This window comes from Falco rusticolus, chromosome 6, assembly GCF_015220075.1.
Source record: "Falco rusticolus isolate bFalRus1 chromosome 6, bFalRus1.pri, whole genome shotgun sequence".
Classification (NCBI taxonomy): domain Eukaryota; kingdom Metazoa; phylum Chordata; class Aves; order Falconiformes; family Falconidae; genus Falco; species Falco rusticolus.
In genome coordinates, this window is record NC_051192.1 from 11,577,795 (window position 1) to 11,605,078 (window position 27,284).

Below are 27,284 nucleotides of genomic sequence, written 5' to 3' on the forward strand. Positions count from 1 at the left end.
GTGAATAATGCCGGCAAAGTCGAGTTTGTATCTCGGGGATGTGACTTGTGAGCTCTTTGGGAGATGCTGTCACTGAGCAATCGACAGGACTTTGCCTGCTGGGTACCACTCCAGCACCCACAGCCGCGACCTCAGACAGGTCTGTGCTGCCTGAACCTCAGCAACCATGGCTGAAGTCACCAATAAATAAATCAGTCACTATCCTTTGGGAGGCAGCCACGGTGTGTTTTCTACTTTACAAGTCTTCACTCAGTCATGAGACCCGATGACTCCACACACCAAGACAGATGCTGTGGATTTGCCTTTATTAGAAAGGACTTTTTTAATAAGACGGAACTTAAACAAGACTGAAGCAAACTACGTGTAGGACAGATCCTAAATATCGTTGAAATACCACCCATTAATTGGCTGTTGAGTCTCTCCAAAGCAAATTCTTCTTCAAATTCTTGTTTAGTTGTTGGTAGAAATTCAGCTCAAGTATAAACCAAATTGAGTTGTTTTGCATTTCTGGAAGTGGGTGTGGGCACACAGAAGAAAAACTATCCTTGTAGCTGCATGCTTGATTATTTCATGCTTTGAGAACTTGCTGCATAAGACAGAAGGCAGAATGAGAGACGACCCAGCGGCCTCTGCTAGCATCTTCCTTTTTGTGATGTGCTTTTAAGACCCATACTTAACCATCAACCGGCAGGAAAACTGCCTGGAAGTTTGTCATTGCCAGTTCCGATTTGCACTGTACAGTGAGCCTGTCGATGGGAAGCAGTGAATGAATTCCTTATTTTGCTTTGATTGTCTGTGTGGCTTTTGCTTTACCTATTAAAATGTCTTTATCTCAACCCATGAGTTTTTGCACTTTTACACTTCTGGTTCTCCCCTCCATCCTGCTCAGGGGGAGTGAGCAAGCAGCTGCATGGTGCCTAGTTGCCAGCTGGGGCTAAACCATGACATAATGGTTTTCAAATTGCCTCTGCAGCATTGATCCTGATACTGCTTTGGATCACCTGAAGATGGGGGGCAGGGGCAGCGTGTATTGTGTTTAAGTCTGCTACAGTGAAGTGAAAATAGATTTCAGCCTTTATAAGAAGTCTCAAATTTCATCTTGTCCCCAGCTGTCACATATAGTGATAAAGCAAAGATACCTCCCCAAACGGCCTCACTCAAAAGCTTGAAAAACAGCTGCACTGTATTGATTTTTTTTTTTTCTGATTTGAAAAATTCAGTTTCTACATTCTAAACCAGATCACTCTTGGCTGCCTCTCAGGCAGATTCAAGATGCCCCAAACAACTCCAACGGCACTGAGGAAAGCAGAATAGAAAGGACAATTCACAAAGCAGCACAAAAGCCTTGAATGTTCTATTTAAAGTGACTTTATTAAAACATTGTTAATATAAAATGTGACCAAGTACAATTTTTTTGTAAGAATGTTTAATAAAAACATATTAAAGAAAGAAGGAGCATCAACTCTTGTCAAAGCACAGGAAAAACCTACCAGGATAAGTAAAAAGTTCTGCAGCATGTTCTACCAGCTGGTCCCAATGTGTATTAGGGTCGAGTTAGCCAATGGAAGAGGCAGGCAGCCCAGGTTCTTCCCTAAGAAGCTTTAAGGTATTTAGCAGAGGTTTAAAATAACACTCCTCAACAGTAGGATACTTCGTTTTCAGCTGTCCCCATATCAAAGTAAGATTAGAATCCACATCTTCACATTGGATTTATAACTTTTCAGGAGCTGAACATACAGAAAATTAGTTGCACTAGTAACTGTAGACCCCAGGGTTCACATTTGTCAGCTTCGGCGAGAAGGTGCCAGTCCACGCTAATTATACACCTAAAGAATTTGGGCTAAAGTTGTTCTAAGTGATATTAATGCTGGATGCTTGTAGCAAATGCTAAAAAAGGTCAGCTAAGAAAAAGCCAGCAGTAAAGTCCAGGCTGGCAGAAACAGCAAGTATTTTTTGAACTGCTGAATGCAGAGAGACAATGTCCACTAATTACAGGAGTTTGTACATCTTAGGAAGCATGGAAAGAAGCTTTCAGAAGTCTACAAATAAGGCTACACAATGACTTAATACTCTGTGGCAATCTTCCTCTTTAGCTAAGAAACCTTTTAAGAAAACACTAGAAAAACTAGAGGTTTGGGGCTTGGTGGTTCTAGTTTTTATTTGGAGGGGAGAGGGGTAGCTTACAGCGTTTTCCTTGATAAGCAAGTAAGTTCTACTGCTCTGTCAGCATCCCCTGCTTGCTCAGAGCAAGCAGCACACCAGTTAGAGGCAAGGATTCTTCCAGGACATCTTGAGCTTTTCCTGTAACAGGCAGAAGAAAATCCTGCAGCATCCAATTCTGCACATCTAACTGCCCCTGGCACTGAACCGAATCTCGAGCGCTAATCCATGAGAAGCCTAGCACAATTATGGTCTAGGAGATGGTGACTTTCTTATAGCCTTGGCTGGGACCCATCTGAGACCCTGTTTTGCCTTCTACCCCAAACAAATGCTACGGGACTATTGCTGAGGTAAAGGGGAAAGGTCAAACCTTTGGCATTGGAGCAGACCAGTCGCTGGCTGTGCGTAGGGGGAATTAAGGCTTCGAGGTGAGGTAAACACAGTGAGAGTCAGTGTGTAAATCATGCTGCATTTCAGAAACGACAGATTCAAACAACAGCTAGTCTTGTTCTCTACATTTTAAACACCAAACAAAGATCATTTTGAAAGCAGAACTGGAGGCAAGTCTGCTGAGGGCCACCTTGAGGTGCCTTGCTGCACCTCGGGAACAAACGTAACCCAGATGTTGAACGCTGAAGAGGATGCACCCGCGAGGAGGAAAAAGCACCAAAGTTGATGAGTCCTTGAGACAATAAGCTGCTTAAAAACAAAGAAGCCTTATACCGCTATGACCTCCTATAAACATAGGGGTTTCCTGACACAAAGGTAATCTACACTCCAGCAATTCTCAGTGCTGCACTTCTTCCAGCACTACTATTACGAAGTTATGCTCTAGTAAGGAGGCAGTGAAATCGTTAGGCTTGTGTTCCCTGAAAACAGTTTCTCCTGTTTATTAGGTGTTGTCCCATTCCCCTCCACCCATCCCCAAGTCTTTAAGCCGAAGACCAGAAACACCTGTCATTTCCCCAGGTCATTTTTCTAACACTCTTACGTTATTTTAGCAGATTTGTACGGTACAAACACGGTGCTTCTTTGGATCCATCATTTTGGCAATGCCTTTGCCCTCTTCAAAAGAAAAGCATTTTCACATAAGTGGTACAAAAGTTACTTTCAAACTAAAAGAAGTCTAGAAATCAATGCAATTCCTCTGTATGCTTATTTTTCATACTGCTTTTGCCAGTTATCTGAAGTTCAGAATTATTTGCTTATTTGGAACCACTGCATCTGCAATGCTATTTCTTAACAAGCCGTACTAACAAGGTTTCAAATGAAAACAGCAATCTGGTCCTGTAGGTTCCATTTCTAGGATATGGAGACTCTCATTTCTTTTTCTTTAACATGTGTATGGTAGCTTCTCCCAACCTCTCAATACAGTAGCTACTAAAAATTTTAACAGATATTAAAAAATATCCAAATGAAAACACACTTCTATCACTGTTTAAAAAACAAAAAAACATATATGGTATTACAAAAAGTTTATACAAAGGCAACATTTAAGAGTTTGAAAGTTACTTCTAGAAAAAGACACAAATGCTAGTAAATTAACATACAAGGAGAAAGATACTCAACTCCTTCCCCAAAATTGGTTTGATCTATTTTGAAGTATCTTTTACCAGTTGTCTAGAAAATCAAAGCCAGTCTTCAAGATAACATTGCTTGTACTAGTCTGCAAGGAAGAAAAGAGAAACAAGATGTGGTTGTTAATTATGGTATTACAAAACTCAGTACTTGACTGCCTATTCACAAAAGAAAGTTTGAAATGTCTGCCAATATTTCAAGTTCTTCACCTTGCTCTAGGATACCTAGAACTTACACCAGAAAACGCTGGACATGGAAGAATACTCACAATGATGAAAAAGGCAATTCTGGATAAACCCAAAATTATCACAGCGGTCTGCAGGCAAAATGTCATTTTGTTTCCCCATGGACAAATTCATAAAGATCAATTTTTAGACCAGAGCGGGAATTGCAGAGAATGAAACAAACACAGAATATAAGCATCACTAATTCAATGGAATGTCTGTCGCAGTGACAGCCAGTTGTTTCCAGAAAACTACACAGTGTAAACGCTGCTGACAAGTTTTCACTAGGCTATCAAGAACGTGCTCACCCCTGCAGTGCTGCACTTCTAGCCATGACATCTAAGGCGATTTTCGTGTTCAGGAAGACTATTCAAGGGACACAGCCAAGTGTCTGGATTATCTTACTACAGCATGGCACTCTTCTCCAAAACAGGGAAGATAAACCAGAAAACAGAGAAAACTCTATCATACTATCTTCTCCACTACTCTACTGACATTTTGACGTGGGAGGATTGTTTCTCCACAGAGAGAAAAATTAGGCTTTTCAAACTATTTCAGTTGCTAGAGAACATTCACAAAGGAATTAAAACTGTAACAAACCATTAATTTGTAGGGAAAATATGATAAAGCCATTTAAGTAAAATTAAAGGACTACCGTGGTCACAATTTGTAGCACAACAGCTCAAGAAGCATTATCTCTTAGCTTCAGAAAAAAAAACCACCTAAATATAGCACTCCAAATACTGAAGTGGCTTAAGTATTGTTCTCTCCCAAGCACTGCCACTTACTTCTCTTGCAAGTATTTACCTCATCCCGCATCTTTCTGACCCTACATCACCTTCTTTGGAATTTAAACAGCCATTATCAGGAAAATATGGTAGAGAAAAAGCTATGCAACTGGTCTACAGTAATATGTCAAGCTTATGCCAGACTGACGCTACAGATTCCAAACAGAACTGCACAGCTCTCTTTGAAGAGCCACTCCTCTACTTCACAATTTTCAGGCTTCAGATCTCATCCTTTTCTTTCCCTCACCATGTCATACCCTGTTGTTCCCTTTCTTTTCTCACAGATCACCATCTGCTTTTTAAATAGCTTCAATTGGCTATTTGAGCCGCTTAAGGTCATTTTTTGTTGTGGGGTTGTTTGGGTTTTTTTATTAAAAAAAAAAACATTAAGAAGGCTAATTCTGGAAGCTCATTCCATTTCCATTTTGGACTTTAAGAGAAAACACGTTTGAAAGCAGCCCAGCTGCCTGGGACAAAACACTGGGAAGTGGCTGTTGGGCTACCACTTAAAACAGCTGAGAAACTAGTTCGCCATTCACCATGTATTGTGGGTACCAATCCCAGACTTCAGTTTATCGACTTTTAAAGTTAAAACACTTTTTTCTACTAAGTGTTTTGCTCGTTCAAGAAAAAAAAACACACACCAACCCTCTTTCACTTGATATAGCAAGCTCTTTATCCCAAACTGATTGGTAGCTTGCTGTCATTTGGCCACTGGATGCCACGTCAGCATTTCTGGGATTATATTTAAATGACACCTTTATCCTATGCACTTTACTACATGAAAAAATATCTGACTGAAACAAACAGTAGCAGTTAACATGTTGGTTAAATAGACTTCTTAAAATTCGCAGGATAAAAGCCAGCAAACTTAGCTACGGCTTAATGCTTTATGGAGTCCCTAATCTTCCAGAGAGATCTGGTCAGATTTTAATGTGCTATACAGTTTTAAAATCTAAGGACAGTAGTTATAGCAGTCCTTACCTGTCCAGGCATTTGTGTATCTGTAAGTATAGTACCATCAGTATCTTCCTTGTTTGTCCTAGAAGATGCCAGGTCCTGTGGTGGGTCAGGAAGAAAGAAGTCATCTAGAGAACTAGCAGGGAGTTGAGTGGGTTGAGGTTTCTCCCATTCAAAAGATACAGAAGGTAGGCTGGGGGCAACAGACTTCTCTGGTTTAGGTATGCTGGGCTTCTCAGCTTTTGCCACCTCTTTCGGAGCCACCTCTTGTCTGTAAAAAGAAGGAAGCGGTTTCTCTCCTTTCTCCATGGACTTGATCTGGCTGGGGGTCAGGGACTGGAACTCAGACTTGTCTCCTTCAAACTTTGAGCGCTCTGCATTTATCTTCCAGAAGGAGGACTCCTCTTCCTTTCTGGATGCTATCAACCCATCAGAGCCAGGCGTCTTATTGGCCTGAGAAGATTTAGGGACTTGGACACCAGGTGCTGCTTTCACAGGCTGCCTCTGTTCGTTTTGCAACTGGGCACCACCTTGTTCTTGTAAGGACAGAGATGCAACGCTGAACTCCATCTGACTCTGTTCAGGGTTAAAGAAAAACAGTATTTCAAAGCCCTTCAAAGACGCAGTTTTGAACTTCTGGTCTTGATGCATATAGAGAACACCTTTGCCCATGGCCAGGCAACTCCCAGACATTACATATCACAGCAAAGCTAACTTATTTTCTCCATAAATATCCATCTTTGTAGCTACATAAAAATAATAATTTTTAAAAGTCTGAACTGCAAACAAATGTAAGAGTCCTAGACCTGCTGCAGAGGAGTCAGAGAAAGCAAATTGTATTGAAGTTACTCAGTGCCATCCAAGATAGCAGTGCACAGCATGCACAGCACTAAAACGTTAGAATAGTGGCGCTAAATAGAACAGTTGTGGATGCATTTTGAAAGCCATAGATGTTTTACAAGAAAATATAAAGCAAAAAAGCTTTACAGTGTATTTTAAAAGGCAATCTTCCATTATAGTCTTTGAAATAGTTGGCAGCATGTTACAATTCCATCTACTTCCAAGATAAAGGATTAGATGTAATGGGTATGCATAGATAAGCGTTTTTTATAATTCTAATGCCCTTCTGAAGGAAGGGAAACAACTCCAGCAAGACCAGTTCTTCACTTATTCCAGAGCTGCCTTTTGTTTTTACTTGCACTGCAGATAGCTGTACTCATTTCTGAAAGGTAACACTGGGTCAAGGAAGCAAGCGACCACAGTTAAAGCATGACACACAGATCTTGCCAAAGCCACCCAAAAGTGAACAGTACTTCAAAATGTTCATTTTACTTACCACCACTTCAGTAATCTTGGTTGTCAACTAGCTGGACACTCTTTAGGCTAATAGATGTTAAACTTTATTTCACTCTGCAGAACACTTAAGCGTTACTGTATTCAGGAGCACAGCATCATAGCCAGCGCCAGAAAAGAACAACCTAACGTCTAGACTTTTGTTTGTAAAATTAAACAAACGATGAAAAAAAAAAAAATAAATCACATTTACTGTTAGAGCTATGCTGTTGTTATTACAGATCTGTCTGGTTCTCAAAAAATTCAGAGGACATTTCAAACACAAACTTCTTCTATAAGCAGTTAATAGATACTTCTGAAGTTCATTACAGATTTGCGATGTTTTCCCCATTCCACTTCATTACCTGGCCTTTCCTGAATAAAACCACAACAGCGTCTAAGGGCCTGAGTCTAAAACAAGTCTTAGTTGCATATCATTTTCACTAGAAGTGTTTGATCTCAAGTCCTACATTATTGTGCATGTTAAGTTTAAAGGAACTCTCTATCTAGCAGGTGTTACACGCCTAGTATTTAATATTCAGAAACTTCTCATCAAAGTGCAAATGTTAACTCAGCGACTGATTGATTATTTATAAAACTTTTTTTTTTTTTAATAAACAGTCAGCAGCTGACTACATAATATTTGATTCATGGACTACTATCTGACCTTTCTAAAGAATTAGATACATTAGATATTTTTTCAAGGTTACAGGCAAGGAAGCACCAAGTTCCATGTTTTCATTAAGAATATACTGTGTTATCAAAAGATGCAGAGCATAAACAATCTGTAAGTAATTATAGCTCAGCTAGAATAAGGTGAGTGCAAGGACACACACAACTCTTACCAAACAGGTCAACACCCCACCTTGCCTGCAAAAAGCTAAAGAGGAAAAACCTTAGTGCTCCAATTTTTTTTATTACTTTTTAATAATTTTTTATTTTATTAATTTTATTTATAATTTTATTTTATTAATTTTTATTACTTAAAAAAAAACAAATCTCATGATATAAAGTTAACAGCAGGAGATTTTTCCTTAGATAAATTCTGCATAAACAAACTATGAATGCAATGGTGTTGAGGATTATTTACAGTGACTGTCATTCCCTATATTCAAATACAGGGATTTATTTCCCTAAGCTCATTTGGCAATACTACTGAAGAGAGATTTACCACCCTGAAGTTAAGATGATGCTTTAAGACTTCAGAACCTATAAAATCCCAGCTTAAAAAACCCACAACACAATAAAAAATAGACCTGCACTTCCCCAATATCCAAGGGGGAGAAAAAAAACCAACCCCGAAACCAAACAAAATTCCATCTTGTTAGACGTAAGTACTTACCATGTAGGAATTAAAACAGTGCTACTCTCTATCCTTCAGCAACCTTCCTTCTGCTAAGTAGCCTGTCCTGGGGCTCATACTAGAGATGACAGTAGCCAACGGCCACCACAACAGTCAGTTCCAGTAAAATGATTCCTTCACCCCCCAGCTCCAGAGAGAGGGAATGTCAGTGCCCAGAGGGGCCACCACAGTCCCTGATCTACCAGAACAGCATTGGAAATAAAATCCAGGAGAAACACTGACAGAGGGGAAGCAGGGGTCTGCTACAACCGAAATGAGAAAAAGGAAAACCAACAAGATAGCTTGGCCTTTCAATGGCAGCAAGAGAGACAACACCAAGCCAGGCCTCCTGGAAAGGTTCTCATGCTGTGGAGCAAAAGCCTCTCCCTGCGGTCATGTGTTATGTTGTTTCGTACAGGTCCAAATACCAGCTCAGAGGTCTGGTTTTGAAGCGGCAGCCTGCTTTAGTGTAGAGAAGAGAGTGGCACTGCAGCACAGCTTCAGGCAGCTGTACCCTTCCAACTCACGTTCTGGAGAGGGTGCCCTCTTTGTCCTTTCAGAGCAGAGACTGTGGTATGTACCTTTCCATTTCAGAAGAAAGGCCCACCCAACACTTAAGACTGCATATTTGTGTCACAGTATGCTCCGGAGATCAAACAGTTCATGACCTGACACATAATAATCTGAATGAAAATACTTCTTTGGGAATTTGCTTTCTCCTCCAAGGAGGGTGAAAACAACAAGGCTACCCTGACAGGTTCTGAAAGCACTGCATCTCAGCATGATGTAAATACAGCCCTGAGAGGTCAGATGAATAATTCTGCTTCTAGCATTTAGCTCAAGAAGCTGAGAACTTCTGTGGACCAGTCAAAAGTTATTTTCCTTGAAATATATAATGCTTCTATTTGACTTGCAAGGTTACTTAAGACATCTGAACCCCTAAGAAATGTAGCTGATGAAAGAAAATTATTAATATGCAATATCCTTCAAGTCACAAAACTGGCAATAAAATATTATAAGCGCCCTCCTCCCCCCCCAAAAAATCCCAACAGAACAGCAATGTAAGTAGGGAGATAATTTCACGTAGAGATGGAGAAGACCTATGTGTGAAACGACCCATGCTGACGTCTAAGTCACGATTAGTACTGTACGTTCTAATGAGTCACTAGACACTAGAAATGGGAGTTTAATTAGTGTTCTGCTCTCAGGTTCTTATATCAGATTGCAAATTGGAAATTGATTGGGTCAGCAGGAGGGGGAAGGAAGTGACATTTAAAAGAGAGTTACCCCAAAAAAAACTTGATGGTCCAAAGTGACTTGTCATTTAGGCACAGTTCAGGATTCTAGAGATAGGGTTCCAGTCCCCAGCTGCTTTCACAGATTTTGTATGACTTTGAATGAGCTGCAGTTTCTGTACTTTTAATTCCCCATCTAAGCAATACAATAAAACCACTTTCTTTTTCCTACCATTTGTCCAAATTGTATTTCTGGGAACTGTTCAGCCCAGAAAGTCTCGAGAGTTTACAGACAGGCTAGTACAGTCCTAACTGCAATTTCTAAAAGTTATCAGAGTTCGAATAAAAGCTAGCAAGAGCTGTAGTATTTTCAAGACATGGCAAAAGTAAGTCATTCTCAACACATTGAGAGAGGGGGAGAAAAAGTGCATATGAAAGCACGCACAAAGCAGTATTCTGAGGCAGAGCAAACCCAGAAGTCTGTGTTCTTTTCAGTCTTATCCCTCTGATCCCAAACCACTGCAAGGGTTAAAATAAAGGATGCCTAGGTCTTGGGTCTTCTTTCTCTGTCTAATAATAAATATAAGTAATATTAAAAATTGCAGGGGTTCGGAAGTTGTGTGTCCATCTTTCCTTAAAAAGACCGTATTAAGGTGTTTAGGACTATTATTGGATTAAAAAACTTAGACCTAATTTCAGTCTCAAGGCAGGGATAATCCGCCAAATCGTAACAGTGGCTGTATATACTCATGGGAAACAATGTATTCTAGAAGAGAGGCACTACACCCTAAGAAAATTATGATATAATAACACTGTATAAAATCAGGTCTCAGTATTAAAAACAAGATGATCAAAAAGAACGCAGGAGCTTTTTTTTTTCCCTTAAGTATCTTATGCACTCATCAGGAATGTATAGTATTTTACTAAGCAGTCAAGCAAACACAGCCAAAATAAATTGTTTTGCTTGGCAGCCTGAAAAATCTAAGTTGTTGGGACTATAACTGCAGAAACACTGTCAAAAGCAACTTGTTTTAAGCATAGCCTGATATATGCAGAGGTAAGAAAGCCCAGTTTAAAATGACTTAAAAGATGACTTTGCTTTCCTGAATGGACAAAACCAAAGTAAATATGGGACCCAAAGTAGGTGCAGTTTTTGCTTTGTGCACACCATGGGTGTTTTCAGGGTCTTTTCAGAGTTATTTAGACATCCTTAGGTCAGCAGAGACCAATTGCAAGGGCAAAAACAGAGCAAAGCACTCAAACCCAATCTAAGTAATTTTAGTCCATAAGGACAAACAACCCCAGAGATACATAGTGTGGAGCTTTGAAAGAAATGTCACAATCTACTCTTCAGTGACATGAACAGCACTCTCATCTGCCACTGTTAGCCTGAGCAGAATCATACTGACAGAATCTGGCATGTGCATGGGTTTACTCTCAAACCCAACTGCCTAAAGATTGATGCAGGTAACAGAATGCTTAGCTGAGAATACCTGCCCATGCCGATTAAAATAAACCTTGAACACAGCTACTGTTACTACAGGTTTGGGTTTTTTTGCTCAAGAACTAATAATCACCAGTAGTCTTACAGCACCATGTTTTTTTTAAACATCTGTAGCCTAGTCAAAAAGGGAAAGGATGACCGAGCACCTCAGGCATCACTCTTCTTTCTTTCACATAGTTTGCAACAAAAACAAAAAAATAATCTAATAACAGGCTGCTAAGGAAGAAGGGGAAAAGAAATTCTTTCCTGCCACTTTCTTCCTATTTAAAAAAAAAAACCCCAAACCAAACCAAAAAACCACAACATCAACTAGGACTTGTATAAAGAAGGATAACTGAAGACTGTCTTTTAGTTTTAGATAAAGGAAATAGTTTGCAAAGCACATTTTTTAATAAGTGCAACAATTGTTTTCTTTCTAAATTGTTGCTGGGATTAGATCACTTCTGTAGCAATATAAGTAGGGAATTTCGGCAGGGAGGCAGCAACCAGATTATTGAAGGGACTGAACCTGACACTTTCTCTTTTTGCTTTTTTTTTTAAAGTTTGTTTGTAAACACACCTGGTAGCCTCTCTTTTCAACAAATATCTGCGGGCCTGTTGAAAGCAGAAGAGAACTGAAGGAGGAAAAAGTCAGAAGTTAAAAAGAAAAAAGTACAAAAAGGACTCTCTAAAGCTACCTTTGCAACTATTCTACCTGTAACAAAACACATTTTTAGATGTGCATGTGTCAATCTTAAGCATTTGGAATAAAACTTACTTTAGTTAACAGCATGAATTAAAAATAGATTCCAACTTATCCCCATGCTGCTCTGTGCATTCAACATGTTAGCTGAGGTGGCAGACCGAAATTGTATTTTCTGCCCACTACTAAATTAATTTTTTAAAAAAGAAAAGGAAAAAACGACAACAAAACCAGAAAGTTCTGAGTTCAGGAAGAGTTGCAGAGAAATTTCGTTTCCAAACCCAGCCATGATTTTTGTTTTCCATTTATATCTTGGAGTCCGTGCTGAGTTTCGCTGAATTTTTACTTCAAACAAACCAAGAAACCTCAAAGGCTAAACTCAGCCAAAACGTCGGCTTTCATCTCAGTTAAACCTGAAGCCATAAATAGAATGCCCTAAATTCATAAACCTGGCTTTAGCTCCAGTTGAAACTGTAGGCCACATTTCAAGACATGTTATGTTCATGAGGGCTCCACCCATGAACCAAATCACTCCCTCCAATTCAATCTCTAATTTTAAAATGTCAGCTTATTTGCAGTGCCACCAGAACTCCTTGCTTCCCAAGTAGTTTTCCTTCTCAGAAGTGCTACAGTTTCCTACTAAAAATATTAGTATTCTTAATGCTATCTAACAACTAACTCAGCAGTTTACATTGTACTTCTGCTTTGTTTGCCTGGTTTGAGGGTTTAAAAATAAAGAGGAAAGACAAGAACTTTAAATAACACATAAAACAGCTAAAAATGGTGGAGGCACTCTGCAAGTGTTCGCTGAGCTACAAATGCCTTAGGCCACATCTCACATTTGTGTTTAAAAAAAGAACACGGAAAGTTTACTTTTGGCAGAAGCGATCAAGCCCTTCAGCAATGTTCTGCCCAAAACAACAGGAATTTAGCACACTGTTCTCCGGGTGAGTTTGTCAGCCATGGAATTAGGGGATCTACTGCAATAGCTACCATCAGAAAATTTTGTTCATAACTGATCAACTGGAATCACCACTGGCATCACTGTAACAGCTGAGAGAGGCTCCAACTTGCAGAAAACATGCCCTCACCTCTTCTCACTACCCTCTCAGTTCTCCTGAAGTTAGTTACAGATAATCAACAAAAATACGGATTCTGCTGCTCTATTTTTCTTAGTCTCAATGTTAAAAAAAAAAAAAGAAAAAAGCCTATTGGTTTCACTGATTTACATCTCTACTTTCTTCTTTGCAAAAGCAGAAAGCGAACACCACGCTCCCTTCCTTGGGTAAGCCAGAGCATGTTCATGCAAAGCTGCAAAGAATGAAGCAATTTTGTCATCGCAGAAATAACATGCAAAAAACCCAAACCAAACAAGACCCTCTGCGTTAAAGGGAGATCAGGGAAAATATTACAGAAAGAATAACCCATCATGGGGCTGAGCTGATGGAATAGAAGGAGCCTGACAGCCTGAACTAACAGTGGGAACCCTTATTAAACAGCTCATTCGGGTTTCTTCACCATTTCCCCACGCTGGACAGATTGGGCAAGGATACTTTTTCCTCAGCCAGTACCTCATGGAGAAACTGCCTTTCAGCATCATTTAATTAAAGTACTGGTTAGGGAAGAGATTAAAAGAGTAAGCATGAAGAAACATCTCCACCTTTAGAAATGGAAGACTCAGCAGCTGAAGGATTTGCTTTCAAGACTGACACAGTATGAGGCACTGGGGAAAAACCAGAAGGAAGAACCCACACTAACCACCCAACCCACACCCCATAAAGCTGGGAAAAATGGATTCTCTAGTGTTTTGCTAAAGTAAAAGGTCATGCAACACTTCACCCTACAGGTGACAAAGGCACCACTTTTATCTCTGGTCAGCAAGGAAGGACAGGGGGAAAAGAGGGAAATTGATTAGCTGAGGCAATTATTTCTAAAGCAACCTCCTTCCCACCTTACTTTTCTTCAGCAGTCACAATAAGTGTCCCCCATATCATTCTGCAACCCTCCATTCATTACAGAAATGCATGAAACTATAGCATCTATCCATTTCGGTCCCTCATTTTAAGACACCAGGATAGTAAAAACCATCTTAATCAGCAAGGGGTAAACCACAGGCTGGGTTGAAAAACACTTCACTAGACATACAAGCATTTAAAAGAAAAGACAACTGTCAATTAAAGAGAAAATCCATTCATCTCATCGTGGATCACTAGCCAGCGTGTTACACGAAGTACTGTCTCCAGGAAGTTCAGCTATTCAGAACTCTCAAAATCCTGTCAAGACTGAGTTTAGAAATGCAATTATAGCTGCCACGTTCCCAAAACTGAGTTTTAGGGTTTGCACCAAAAAGCAGGGGAGAGACAATGCCGATGTCTCCAACGCTGTGATTTATTTCCCCTGTCAGTGAGGTCCAAACTGTTCTCACTACTTCACTTTTCTTGACAGCTTCACCCAAGTACACCCATGGTAAAAGCCTCCTCAGCTGCTTCTTCTGAGGCTTCTGAAGGACAGGAGGGCTTGCCTGAGCTACCAGGCTTCCACTGCAGGAAATCCTCCACCGGCTCCCAAACCACCACGGCTTATAAGGGAGTTTCAATGCAAGTGAAGAGTGGCAATGGTTCCTCTTAAACTGCAGCACCATAGGCTGCAGGGACCCAGGAGTCACATCAAGTTATAGGTTAATCAGCATCTGCAAAGCACAGATGGGATGCTAGCTACAGGCAGTGACCTTGAGCTGGGAAGGCTGACAAGCCCTGGGTCAACTGGATTAATTTAATATTCACTGGCATTTCCAAATGATTACTCTGCATTAGGCTAAGATTATATTCATAAGCTCATACAAGATTATCTACATAGTTCAAGGGCAAAAACGGAAGAAACAGGGGAGAAGCAGCTTTCTCTGGCAGATAAAGCCACAAAATACGAAGTCTGAAATGTGTGATCAAATGAACGTGTCCACCATACCCAGCTGAGAAAGGCAGCGAGCTGTGGTTTTGCTCCCAGATTGTCATTCACAAGAAGAATTAAACTTGATTTCCAACCACAGATATGGCACAACTGTATTTCCTCAACTGCAGGTTCAGAAAGATGGAGAACTCGGGCTGTATGTTAGGCTGTATGTTGTAAATAATGCTTTAACAAAATATCAGAGGTAAAATGAGGAAAAAAGAAAAATAAAAAAATCAACCCTAAACCAGCCCACCACAGAAAAGCACCTTATTTTCTGAAGGAGCTGCTTTTTGGAGAGGAAGTATCAAAGTAACACAATGCTTCTGGCATAGCCCCATATGTTAACAAGTCTCACTACGTTCTAGTACATAACAAAAAGATGAAGCGTAAGACAAGCTTTAAGAAGGAATCTGATGAAGTTATTAGATATGTATACCTTTCTCACCCCATTTCCTAGTTACTTTAGTCCTGACTTCAATGAAATGCAGTTGTGTTTATAAAATACCTGAGACACCGGTCTTGGTAAACATGGGAAACTGTTCAAAAAGTTTACAATGAAAAAAATCAAATAATTGGTAATTAATCGGTTTTACACCTACACTTGAAGCCAGAACATCAGTTGGCAAAGTACATTTTGTGTTTCTGTTGTAAAGTGAAGCACACCAGTCCCATTTCATTTGCAGGACGATCACTTTACACGGTTCTCATAGCATAAAGGTGACATTAGTCTATCAAGTCTCAAAATGAAGACAATATAAATGCACAAGGACAGCATAAAATGACAAACCAACATTAAAAATAAAATTGCTGCATATTTACCTTCGTTTCCCAGGAGAATGGAGCCGAGTGTTCATCTTGCCAAGTTATGTCCTGAAATAAAATTCAAGAATGACTAAAAATCAGAAGAGCAGCTTTACCTGCGTAGGAGCAGCATACAGATGACATTACATTGCAGTACTGGAAGCACACAACCACTATCACAGAACTTACTACAAAGTGAGAGCACTACTTCGAGATGGCACCGATTACATTTTAAGACTGACTGAAGGCAAGTTCTCTGAGGTGAAGATTATAAATTAGTATACCAATTTAACTTACAAAATATATGAAGGTTTAACCCGGTCTAAGCCTCCTTAAATGGTTTCTCTACAGATAGCTTTAAAATGTATTGTTATTTCCAGTTTTCTACTAGGCGTTTTCTTCACTAGCCACTAGCAACACACAGGGGTAGTAACCAGAGGAGCAGGGGCCTTGAGGAAACAAAGTCCCAATTCCTCCCCTCTGCAGACCAAGGAGCACACGTGCAAGCCAGCAGTCACGTGGCAGCAAAACAGCTGTGTGTCCATCGAGCCAAGCCACAGCTGGATCCAGCCCTGACAAGGCACGTCATTACGCCACTTCAATGACGATCGGTCTGAAATGAGTATTCAGTTCTGTTGAAAGAACCACACAACGTCCAGAGTAAAATCCCAGTCTGAAAAAGCTTCTTGTAAGGAGCTATTTTTCCGAAAAAGATCCCAATTTGAGAAATTTAAATTATCTCTTTGTACGTGGCAAGTCCTCCAGAAATACACGTGACCCACATTAAAAAAAAAAAAAAAAAAAGGGGGTGGGGGGGGGGTGTCGAAAATAAATAAATAAATGTTGTTCACATTTTTTCGAGACTTGCAACAAAATAATCACACTTCTATTCCAAGTTGTGAATGAGATTCATTTACACGCTGGATGTTCATGCTGGTAGAGGTAATGAGTTGCACCCTCCATCCTGAGCACACCCCAGTACATCGGGGGGGGGGGGGGGGCGGGGGGGAACCGGAGTTGAACAGGAAGGAGAAGGGCCGGGAATAACCATGCACCGGGAAGGAGAAGACAGGACAAGACCTGGAGTGCTTGTTTGACACTCCTGCTGTTCAGAGAACAGAATCATAGAGTAACAGAACTAGACCACGCTTTAAGCTAACACAGGAACCCCCCATCTTACCATGACTGCCCCTTTCCTCCTATTTCTGACCTCTGCCTTTACAGAAATACAATTCTCAGACATCTGATAGCATTCTCCTGACCCACCATCTCTTATTTCACCCTAGGCAGATTTTGTTGGCCAAGGGCTATGAAATCACAGTTAGAAGCATCTCAAACCATCTTCTAAACACGAAAGCTTGTCATTTGCCAATTATTACTCATCTGTGAAACACAAGGTTTCTAGTAGCAAAGTATTTGTGGTATGCATGAGGGTGATCCCATGCTCTTAAAAGAACTAGGCTGATTGAGACCATCTAAAAGGAAATGCCTGAGCTCTGCCCGACCACACATTCTGGCCAAAAAGGAAGTTTGGTACAGGAATTTTTTGCCTAAAATATGTGTAATACCAGGTTCTCTCATTCCAGGAGATGGATACTCATATTTATTAATATTTAAGAGAAACAAAGGGAGTACAAGTCTGCTTTTTAGGATCTGTTCTAAATCCTACTGGTATTTGCACCGTGGAGTGCTGCTGACCAAATGGGGACACCACACCACTTAGGTGGGATGCCTCGCAGCAGGCGAGCACCAAAATATTTCAAAATTATTTCAGGACCATATCCTTTGCCTCTGAAACTGGTGAGGCTGGCACTTCATTTCTGAAGCAGGCGTGACGGTTCGGGAAGGAACAGAGAAAGGAGAGCCCAGCCACTGGATTGACTCACACACAAAGCAGGACCGTAACCCTTGTGTCTGCATGGGGTCTGGACAAATCGGTAGTCAACATCAACCACGGCAGTAAAGAGCAGAAACGAAGTCCGGCAAACAGTGTAATGCTCCTACATGCCATCACAGCACCTTAAAGCTCCAGGCACATAGGCATAGCTGTCCATGGGTTTTACCGAAAGAGTTTAAAGGCAGCTCTGACTTCTTGCTGTTTGCAGGACATTCAGATGAGCCGCGGACCAGTTTTAAACCTGGGAGCCAGCCAAGACTATCCTCATCCGGATCCGAGACAGCCAGTTCTTTATTTTCCTGTATTTGAGGCCACTCAGAGGGACACCTCTTCACCCAGCGCTCCCTGCACATCCTCAGCTCAGTGACAACACCACCGCTGCAGACAAGCCCTGCTGACCAAAGGCTGCCCGCAGAGAGATGGCACAGCAGCAAAGGGAAGGCAAAGTGAAGGTATGAGGTTGGCGAGCACCAGGATACATCATTCCCTACAGGACAGAGCAAGTCAGCTTCCCACTTGATAGAATCTGATGTCTTCTCAACCCCCACCGCACTTACTGGCACCTCAACCTCCAGCTGAGGCAGACAAAAAGCTCCTGAAATGAATTAAAAGTATTTTGGTACCGGCTGTTAACAAGTTCTCATCAGAGACAAAAATCTAAGACTTTCATAGATTATTTCAAAAGATGGAAGTAGTAGACACTTGTTAGGCAGGCACAGGTTTTTCCTTCAGGCTCCCTGAAAGAAAAGGGCCATATCTTTTTCTTCTTAAAAAGATGGGTCTCTGCATCTCAGGCTGCACAGCACACCTCAGAGCCAGCAGGTCTGAGGAGCTGTAAACCCACATTTGAGAGATCTTCCACAGGATCTAGCACAGGATAAAACAGGGTGAGACATGGTTTCAGGATGCAAAACTTCAAGGAGCTGCTGTCTGTCGTTATTTGAAGTGTACCTGAAGCCAGGATGAAAGAGACAGTTACCAGGTTCTGTCCATTGTCGGGGAAGTCTGTGGTCCCCGCCTTTCGTGCCCTCACACAGAGGACATGCAGAGGACCAAGTGAGAAGCAGAACACCCCAGTTCAATACTTTCCTGTCTGATGTGCCCAATTCATGTTTCTTGCCAACAAAATCTGAGAAATAACTTTGCCTTTCTGTAGAATAAACAAGTTCTCACATGCTTGAAGAAAATGGGAGCAAAAGCATCAACTGTTTCAATATTCACAAAAGTAAATTATGAGTGGAAATTCTAGGCAGAAAGGCTTCAAGCCTATTTATCATCAACAAAGATTAGAAGAGATCCATATCTGATCAGCTTTTGTTTTCAGCACACAACAAAAGGCTTCTTCCAGAAAGGCGGCAAATAAATAAACTTTTGTTCACCAGCATTAAAGAACCTATTTGTAAGAAATGGGGCCTCGTGCAACATATTTCATAGCTAAAAAAAGGAAAGAGAGAAAGAGAGGCAAAAATACAGTCATACAATTGACTTAACAACCAGCTGCAGAATATATAAAAAATAATTACACTGTGTTTGCTATATGTAGGCAGCTTGTTGCAAAACTGCATATGATTTTCAAAATGGAAGACGCTGGTAGAGATGTATCAGCGTATCTGACATGAGCATTGCTCAGAGCAGCTGACAGTAACTAGGCAGTCAGGAACCCACAAACAAATGTGTCTGAGAAGTGTTACCAGAACAGGACTTGCCGGTTATTGGGGTTTAACTGCACTCAAAAACTGCCCTGCATTTTTTGATTTTTAAAAAGCACAAATCTATAACAGGCCTAACATAAAAGTTATTGCCATATTGAATATTTGCTGCATTAAAGCATTTTTAAGTAGGAGATAAAAGGGTCGATCCTTTGGCTTGGTACCAAAGTTCTTAAGGCTAAGCAAAACAAATACTGTATCTGCCTCCAGATACGTAAGTCAAGCTTCTCTGTTGTCCTGGTTTCGGCAGGAACAGAATTAATTTTCTTCCTAGTAGCTGGTACAGTGCTGTGGTTTTGGATTTAGTATGAGATTAATGTTGATAGCAACAAATACAACATCAGTGTGTTAAGCAGTGCTTACTCTAAGCCAAGGACTTTTCAGTTTCCCATGTTCTGCCAACCAGGAAAATGCACAAGAAGCCAGGAGGGGACACAGCCAGGACAGCTGACCCAAACTATCCAAAGGAATATTCCGTACCATAGAACATCATGCTCAGTATATAAACTGGGGGAAACAGTCAGCCAGGAGATGCCAACTGCTGCTCAGGGACCGGCTGGGCATTGGTCATCAGGTGGAGAACAACTGTATCGTGCACCTTTGTCTGTCTTAGGATTTATCTCTCTCTTTTTGTTGTCTCCCCTTTCATTAAAACTATCATTATTGTTATATTTTAATTATTAAACCATTCTTATCTCAGGCCATGGGTTTCACCTTTTTTCCCCTTACCAGGGGTGGGGGTAAGCAAGCAGCTGCGTGGTACTTAGTTGCCAGCTGGGGTTAAACCACGACAGCTGTTAAAAGATGAGGAATGAAGCTAACTGCACTCTCTTACCTGCCTTGAAACCACGTAAAATGTTTACTGCTTCCTAAAGCACATAGCATTTTCTCCAATGAAAAGTTTAGTTATTTCAAGTCCAATTCTTTGAGCTGCTGAGTACTGCTCAAAAACTCAGTATCCCTTTAAAAAAAAATAAAAATCAGATCTGAAATCCGTATGTATGCCACACACCTGTGGATAAAGAGGGACAGTATTAAAAGAGAAGAGTGAGAAGTTGTTGCAAACTGAGTATCTAAACTGTCTTTCATGGAACTAAACAAGGAGCATCCAGTGGTGTCAAACAACATCAAATCAGATTCTTAACACAAGCTGACTACAACAGCGGTCAAACAGTGACAGCCTCCTCTCACGCACTGCTGGTTTTCCACCTATTCCCCTCATGATGGCTCATAATTTATGGCGTCTTTCAAAAATAGCCCATTTATATTACATTTATATCCAACCCCGGCGTCTACTTCCAGATTTTCCTCTGCTCAGTTAACCTTATTTTCTACTACTAAGAGCATTAGACATAAATGGAGAAACGCCAGCAATTGGAGGTTTGTGGGGAAAGATGAGGCTCTGCTTGAAGGCTGCAGCCTCCAAAAGCCTTCAGCCAGAAGGCCTAGGCTGTCTTAGACACAGAAAATTATGGTGAAGCAACGAATAGTCTGGTGGTGCTGGGCCCATGTGCAATGACAGGGCATCAGTCTTCAGCAGGCAGGACAAAACTGCTTTCTTAGGGGTGTTAAATGACCCTATTAGCCTGGAAGAGATGAAAAATACACACACGACCTAGACCACACAACTCAAAACCAGAAAATAAAGTGGGAAGAGATGTTGGGTTTCACTAGGAGGAAGGGTTGGAAAATACCAAGACTTGCAACCCCATCAGGGTTATTGTGCTGCTGCATTCTGGGGTCTGTTTTGACTACAAAGTCCTGACTTGACACCATGAGGCCAACGGTGGACAGGTAATAGCTGGCGTCAGCACCTGTGTGCATCCTCACCATGACAGCATGGTGCATGCAAGTAGATGCCAAGCGAACTGGGTGCCCAACCCAGTGTCTGTGCTTGAGAGAGAAATGCTGTTTGGGGATCAGGGAGTCCAATTCCTGTACTTCTACTTCTTTCACGAAGCTTTTTGAGACTTTTTAAAATACCTCCACTTCTTTGACAGCAAGATGGGAGATGAAAAAAAAGCAGCTCTGGTGTCCTGGTACCTCTTTAGGAACTGCACGTACAGTGCATGTACGGCTGCAGTTGTTATCTCCGAGACCAGCAATGCCGCAGGTGAGGACAGGACAATGGAAGGGAAGGAGCAGTGACACTCAGCTGACTCTAGGCGTGTGCTAAGAGTCACACATGGTGCCGCAGTGCTCTAGCACTACAAAATGACTGGATCATGGCTACAGGATGCCACGGTCCTGTTACTGCACATCTATTTTCTATCACAGCCTTCCCACACAGCCAACATACTGAAAGGTGTTTTGAAACTGTAAGAGATGCTTATAGTTTGCGAACTTACAGTCCTGGGCTACAAGTTCAGGAGACGAGTTTGGTGTTAGAAAAGATAAATGGGAAAGAGGAGGGGTGAGAAAGAGGGAACCAGAGATACAAGACCACCTTATAAAAGTGGTCACAGGCATGAAAGTGGGACTGAAATGGTGAGAGTCCTGGATAAGTAAATCAGTTATCTTCAGCATTCATCATCCTTGTTTTGCTTTCTCCCAAGTCCTTCAAAGAACACAAGGTGAAAGAGATCAACTTTCCACGCTTAAGCAAGCACGGATCGATCACTACAGATTTCAACATCAGTTAACAGGGAAGATGAGCTCTGTCTGGAAACATGAAGCTTTTGGAGCAGGTGTCAGCAAGAGCATCATCAGACTGACACACTCACACTGAAAGCGCTGCAACATCAACAAGTGATTCTGAGGTATGCAGCCTACTCTCCTGTTTCCTTGCCTCTGGACACCGTACACCAGGAGACAGGGCCAGCAGACAGGACCGATCTAATTGCCCTGAGAGCGCTGGGTGACCACGGGATGCGCAGCCGTTGCGCCTTACAAAGGCAGCAGTGGTACAGCCCAGTAAGCTGTCAGAGCAGAAGACAGCCAGATGATAAAAGCTCTGCAGGCAAAGCATTTTGCAAGCTGGAAAGTTGAACTGACATGGCAAGAGACCGGCCGCAGCGGCTCTGTAGCAGCAGGACAAGGAGGAACAATTAGTGAGCCAGGGCAAATGTCCAAGAATCAGGTCGAATGCCAGCAAGGGAGCAGGGGGAGAGGAAGCTATCAGATGAGGAGCCAGGAACGGCTCCAAGGCTCAGTAGTGCAGTTGGAAGAACTAAAATGGAAATGGAGGATGCCAAAATGAGTGGAATCTCTTTTCTTCAGAAATACGATTTATACTAACTTCAGCTTGGAAGTCAAGGAGGAAGTCAGCTGAGGCAGATGCTTCCAAAATTAAACACTTTGCATCAAGTATTTTGATGAGCCATGCTTTCTCTAGTTAATGGCTACGCAAATGCTAACAACAACATTATTTGTACTATAGCTGTATTTTGGGGGAAGAGGGGAAAGAAAACAACTTGCCAAATTTCAGACAGACTTTCTAGCTGTTTTGTCAAGCAGCAAAATTATTATTTCCATACAGTGCAGCACAACAACCTACAACATGCTTGCCTTCCTTCCAGAACCACATAATTCAAAGCAGAAAGCATGGCAGAGCTGTCTGAGACTGGGAAAGCTGAACATACTTTCCACAGTCGTTAACCTAAATCCTGTCACAACTAACTTCAGGTTTGGGTTTCCTTTCAAAGACTACTTGCACGAACAAATTTGCTGTCTTGTGTCCTTCTACACCTCTTCTTCACTAGGAGTTACAGTGTACTACTAGCAAATATTTAACAAGAATTTTCTGGTATCGTGGATTAAACAAAACCGAGCTTGACTGTATGTTCTCTAACTCCAGATCAGACTTGTGCGTGCCTTCCCCGGCAGGTGAAATGGGACAGCAGCCTTCCAGCACAAAGCTGGTCAGGAACCACCATACCAAGTATCTACGTGCTTCAAACACATCTTACAAATCCCATTGTGAGAGACACCGGTGAGGAGGTTAAAAGCAGCGCTGTTCTCTTTAAATGCAGTTGGCGACTACAGAACCACATACAGAAGCAGAATAATTTTTTCCTGGTAGAAGCCACGTAAATTAACAATAGGTCACTTCAAGACATTAGCTGAACACAGTGAAAGAGATCGGCTCTGTGATCGTAACAGGACATAAAAGAAAACAAAACCAAGGAAATCTCATGTGTTGAGTAAGTGAGACGGTATCTGGAGGGCACCGTCAGGTCTTTGCAAGCACAGTCAGATTTTTCTCTCCAAGGGATCACACTCGGTAACACAACCCACTGCTCCGGGCCAGGCACCCCAACACCTATGGGTTTCTAGAAGGGCTGCCACGCTTCACCATTAGATAGACGGCTCTCAGAAGCTTCAAACTTCATAGTTTTTGCCGTCTATCTTTCCACACCCTTGTTGTTACTGGCATGTGACATGGAACAGGCTACTTTTTTTTCTTTTTTTTTTAAGGTGTCAAAAATATCAAGAGCTGGAATGCCTTCAATGTCGTATTTTTAACTGCGTCTAAAATTAGAAACAAAAAGGAAGAGATTGAACTCCGTGTAAACACTCCCTAGAGCCGGTTTTCAGCGCGGGGCTATTGCCAGAGCCGGCCGGGGCCGTGCCGGGCGCTCGGGGGAAGCTGGTACCGGCCCCCTCCGGAGTCACCCCTGCTCGGCCGGCCGAGCCCCGGCTCGGTGCCCCCCGCCCCTACGGCCTGACCCGGCCCCCGGCGGGCAGCGGCAACGCCGTGGGGGCGGGGGGGGGACACATGTCAGCCTTATCGCCAGCCGGCGAGAACCGCCCCCCCGCCACAGGCGAGCGCCAGCCGCCGCGAAGCCGGGACAAGGTTGCGGCGCCGGGCAGCGCCCCCCGCCCCCAGCGCGGCCCCCCCCCCACCCAGGCGGCGCCCCCCCGCCCCCGCCCGGGCGCCCAGGCGGGAGGGGCGGCCCCGGCGGCGCCCCCGTGCCCGCCGGTACCTCGTCGCCGAAGCGCACCACCTTCTGGCCCGTGTTGAGGCGCAGGCTGGGGTAGGAGGCGGGCGGCGCGGCGGGCCGGGCGGCCCCGCGGTGCGCGGCGTAGCGGGCCTGGACGTGCGGCTCCACCAGGCACTTGTCGATGATCTCGTCCTGCTGGCGGGGCGGCAGCCGCTCCCACTCGGGCCCGTAGCGCTCGCGGATCCGCTCCTTCTCCGCCATGATCTTGCGCGCCATGGGGCTCAGCGAGGAGAAGTAGCTGAACCGCTTGCGCTCCCGCTCGTCGAGCGGCCGGTTGCCGTTCATCACCGCCGTGCGGGAGGCGGCGATCGCCGCCGCCATGGAGGCCATGGCCACCCCGCCGCCGCCAGCCCCGCACAGCACGGAGCCGGGCGCGCTCGCACGGCGGGAACGGGAATGGGAATGGGAACGGGAACCGCCTCCTCCGGCCCCCTCCTCCCTTCCCTGCTCCGCTTCCCTCCTGCAAACGCCGCCTCCCCTCGCTCCCTATAAAGGCCGCCCGCACACCCCGCCTCCCGCACGCCCCGCGGCAGCCCCCGCTGCCCTCCCCCGCGGCGCCGGCCCTCGGGGGGGGGTGTGTGGGGGTGGGGTGTGTTCTCCCCGCGCCTCGCAGCCGGCGGGGGAGGCAGCCAGGGAGGGAGGCCACCTCCCGAGCTCGCCTCGGTGCCCGTACCGTCGGTAGCGTGGGGCTGACCGGGTGGGCGCCAGCCCCCCTGCGTGCCGAGCCCGGGCCGAACCGCAGGCTGCGGCCACGGCCGCCCCCCAGGCCCCCGCGGCCCTTCCCCTCGCTCCGCGGGCGGCGGGCAGCAGCGTTCCCACGGCCGGGAGCACCGCGAAACGCCTTGCCTCGGCTGGCACGCCGGCGCCGGAGCCAAGGACCTGCCTTTCCCAGCTCTAAATAAGTCTTTAAGTCCTTACTTGTTCCTGGATGCGACGGACGGTCCAGCAGCTCCCACCGTGCCTGGGCTGGGCTAGCTCATCCAGCTGGGGCTCAGCAGCACATCGGCCCAAAGCCTCTGGATTATTTTGGTAAAATAAAAAAGTTGCAGCCCAAGCGTAACAAGTCCACGCAGTAGCGCATTAGTTATGTTGGTAAAACAGATTTCCCACAGGCTGAAATAACTAGGTTTTTTGGCAAGAGTAAGAATGCTTTCTTCCCAGTGTTCCATGAATTGGGAGAAGGGGGGTGGGGTGGGGTGTCAGAAAGTAGTTGGTGAAGAATAATTGTAGCACAGCACCAACATCTTCAAAGAATGTTTCCCTGCCGAACTGCTCCAGCTTTCTGAAATAGTTGCCAGTATTATGAGCAGCTTGTGTCGAGTAGGGCTCTGTTTAACCTTTACTCTTCTATTTTTCTGACTAATGTACTTACAGGGAGATCCCGGAGACCTTCGCTCCAGCATCCTGCTCATTCTACTGGCCCTTCTCCATGCTTGGTGCTGTCTGAAGTCACCTTTAGGGACCACGGGTGGCCAGAGTTGTCCACTGGAACTCCCCAACACACCACTACTGCAGAGGACAGCCCATCAGTGCTGTCTAACATCTTTAAAAAATTCTTGACTAAGAATCTCTTTCCTGGCATATGCAAGGGTTTCTATATGCCTTTTCCACTAATAACATTTGCAACCTGTATTACTCAAACTTGGAACTCAGTATTTGGGGGAGTTACAAAATACTTGGGATGAAATTGTATTCAGTAAGAACATTTTGGGTACTTTCAGATGTTGAGTTCTCCGTTAATTGCTATTCTGTGCCTCATATTAACACACGCCAAACCTTCCATAGCCTGCAAATTTCACTGGCAAACTACACAACTAACCTTAGCTTGCCTGGAAACTCACCACCTCGTTTCTCACTTTCAGATAGCTCCTCGTTCACTGTACAAACAGTCTCTTTTCCTGTATCAAGTCCTAACAGGTGTGTGGTACCTCAGCAAATGCTTTAACAAACTCCCAAGAGACCCCCAAAGTTTCCTGGTGGGGGAGGAAAGCATAGTTCCTTTCCACAAAACCAAAAGCAAGCTTATCCAAAGACAGGTAAAGATATTAGAAGATTTATCAGAGATCAAATCTTTAGAAGATTTATCTGAGATTAAACCTATTTGCCTTTTGTCCTAGGTTGCTGCATGAAAATGTTTATTATCTTCAAAATATATTACAGTCGCACAAATATTGAGGTTCAGATGAATGGGGTTTCATTGCTTAGCCTAATTTTTTCCCCTCATCCTTCTTTCTTTAATAGTACACTTAACAGGTTGGGGCTGCAATACGCTAATGTTCCCATTTAAAAGTTCAAATGGTATTGCTAAGACCAGCTGTCTAAGATAACACAGAGGAGTATAGAAAATGATAGATTTCTCCACATATCTGGTTCTTAGGAGACAATTACAGTTCTCCAAGTCATCACATACCAGCCCAGTTATATAATCCTGTTCGTTTTGTTAAACTTGTTTGAGAGTGTTTGACTTGAGCTCGCTTTCTTTCTTAGTCATCTGTATCACGCCCAGAGAAACAAGCCTTTGAAACACGTATACACACACACACACACACACTCATGGAGGCGTAATCCATGTCACACCTACCCTCCTTGACCTCCCATTAATATCATCTTTTTGTCTGTCAGCAGGGGGCTGGGTATGAAGTCAGTCTGAGGAATAAGAGAAAAGAGGGGAAGGAAACCTGGACAGCTGTACATGGTCTACCTGTCCAGGGAATTTTCTTCTTCCCCACCACCCCTTTTCCGCTACCTCTGGTCTAACCCCTGAAATAAGAAACCTTTTATTTTATGGTTCTATGAACTGACTGGTCAGTGCCAACAGAGTTCCCCTTTGACAATGAATAATACAAGATCTATTAAAAAAGCAACTTACAGGCTTAAACAAAAGAGCATACTATTAGAATACAACCGAGGCATAAGTTAGGCATCTCTTCCTGGCTACCGTTTCCTTATTAGGTAGGCAGAAAATAACGATTCCTTTCCTCCATAATGAAATCTAACAGAAGTTTCTAAAAATTCTAGAGCTTTAAATAGAAGATACCATAGAAACAAACACTGCTTATTTCTAGCGGGGTAGGGGAAGGTATTCAGGCACAAGAATGGCAGGAAAATACCTTTGTCACAATTGGATAGTAACAATTCAATGAAAACTCCAGCCTCCTTAATCCTTACTTGGAAAGAAAT

General features: G+C 43.2%; 1 protein-coding gene across 1 annotated transcript; it reads right to left on the minus strand.

The window, feature by feature from the left end:
- Positions 1-1,352: 1,352 nt before the first annotated feature.
- C6H1orf198 (chromosome 6 C1orf198 homolog) lies at positions 1,353-24,574 on the minus strand. The gene is made up of 4 exons (XM_037391974.1): positions 24,087-24,574; positions 15,574-15,624; positions 5,735-6,286; positions 1,353-3,826 (listed from the first exon to the last, which is right to left on the minus strand). Exons 1-4 carry the CDS (start codon positions 24,432-24,434, stop codon positions 3,770-3,772), a joined length of 1,008 nt encoding a protein of 335 aa, XP_037247871.1. The 5' UTR covers positions 24,435-24,574; the 3' UTR covers positions 1,353-3,769.
- Positions 24,575-27,284: the final 2,710 nt, after the last annotated feature.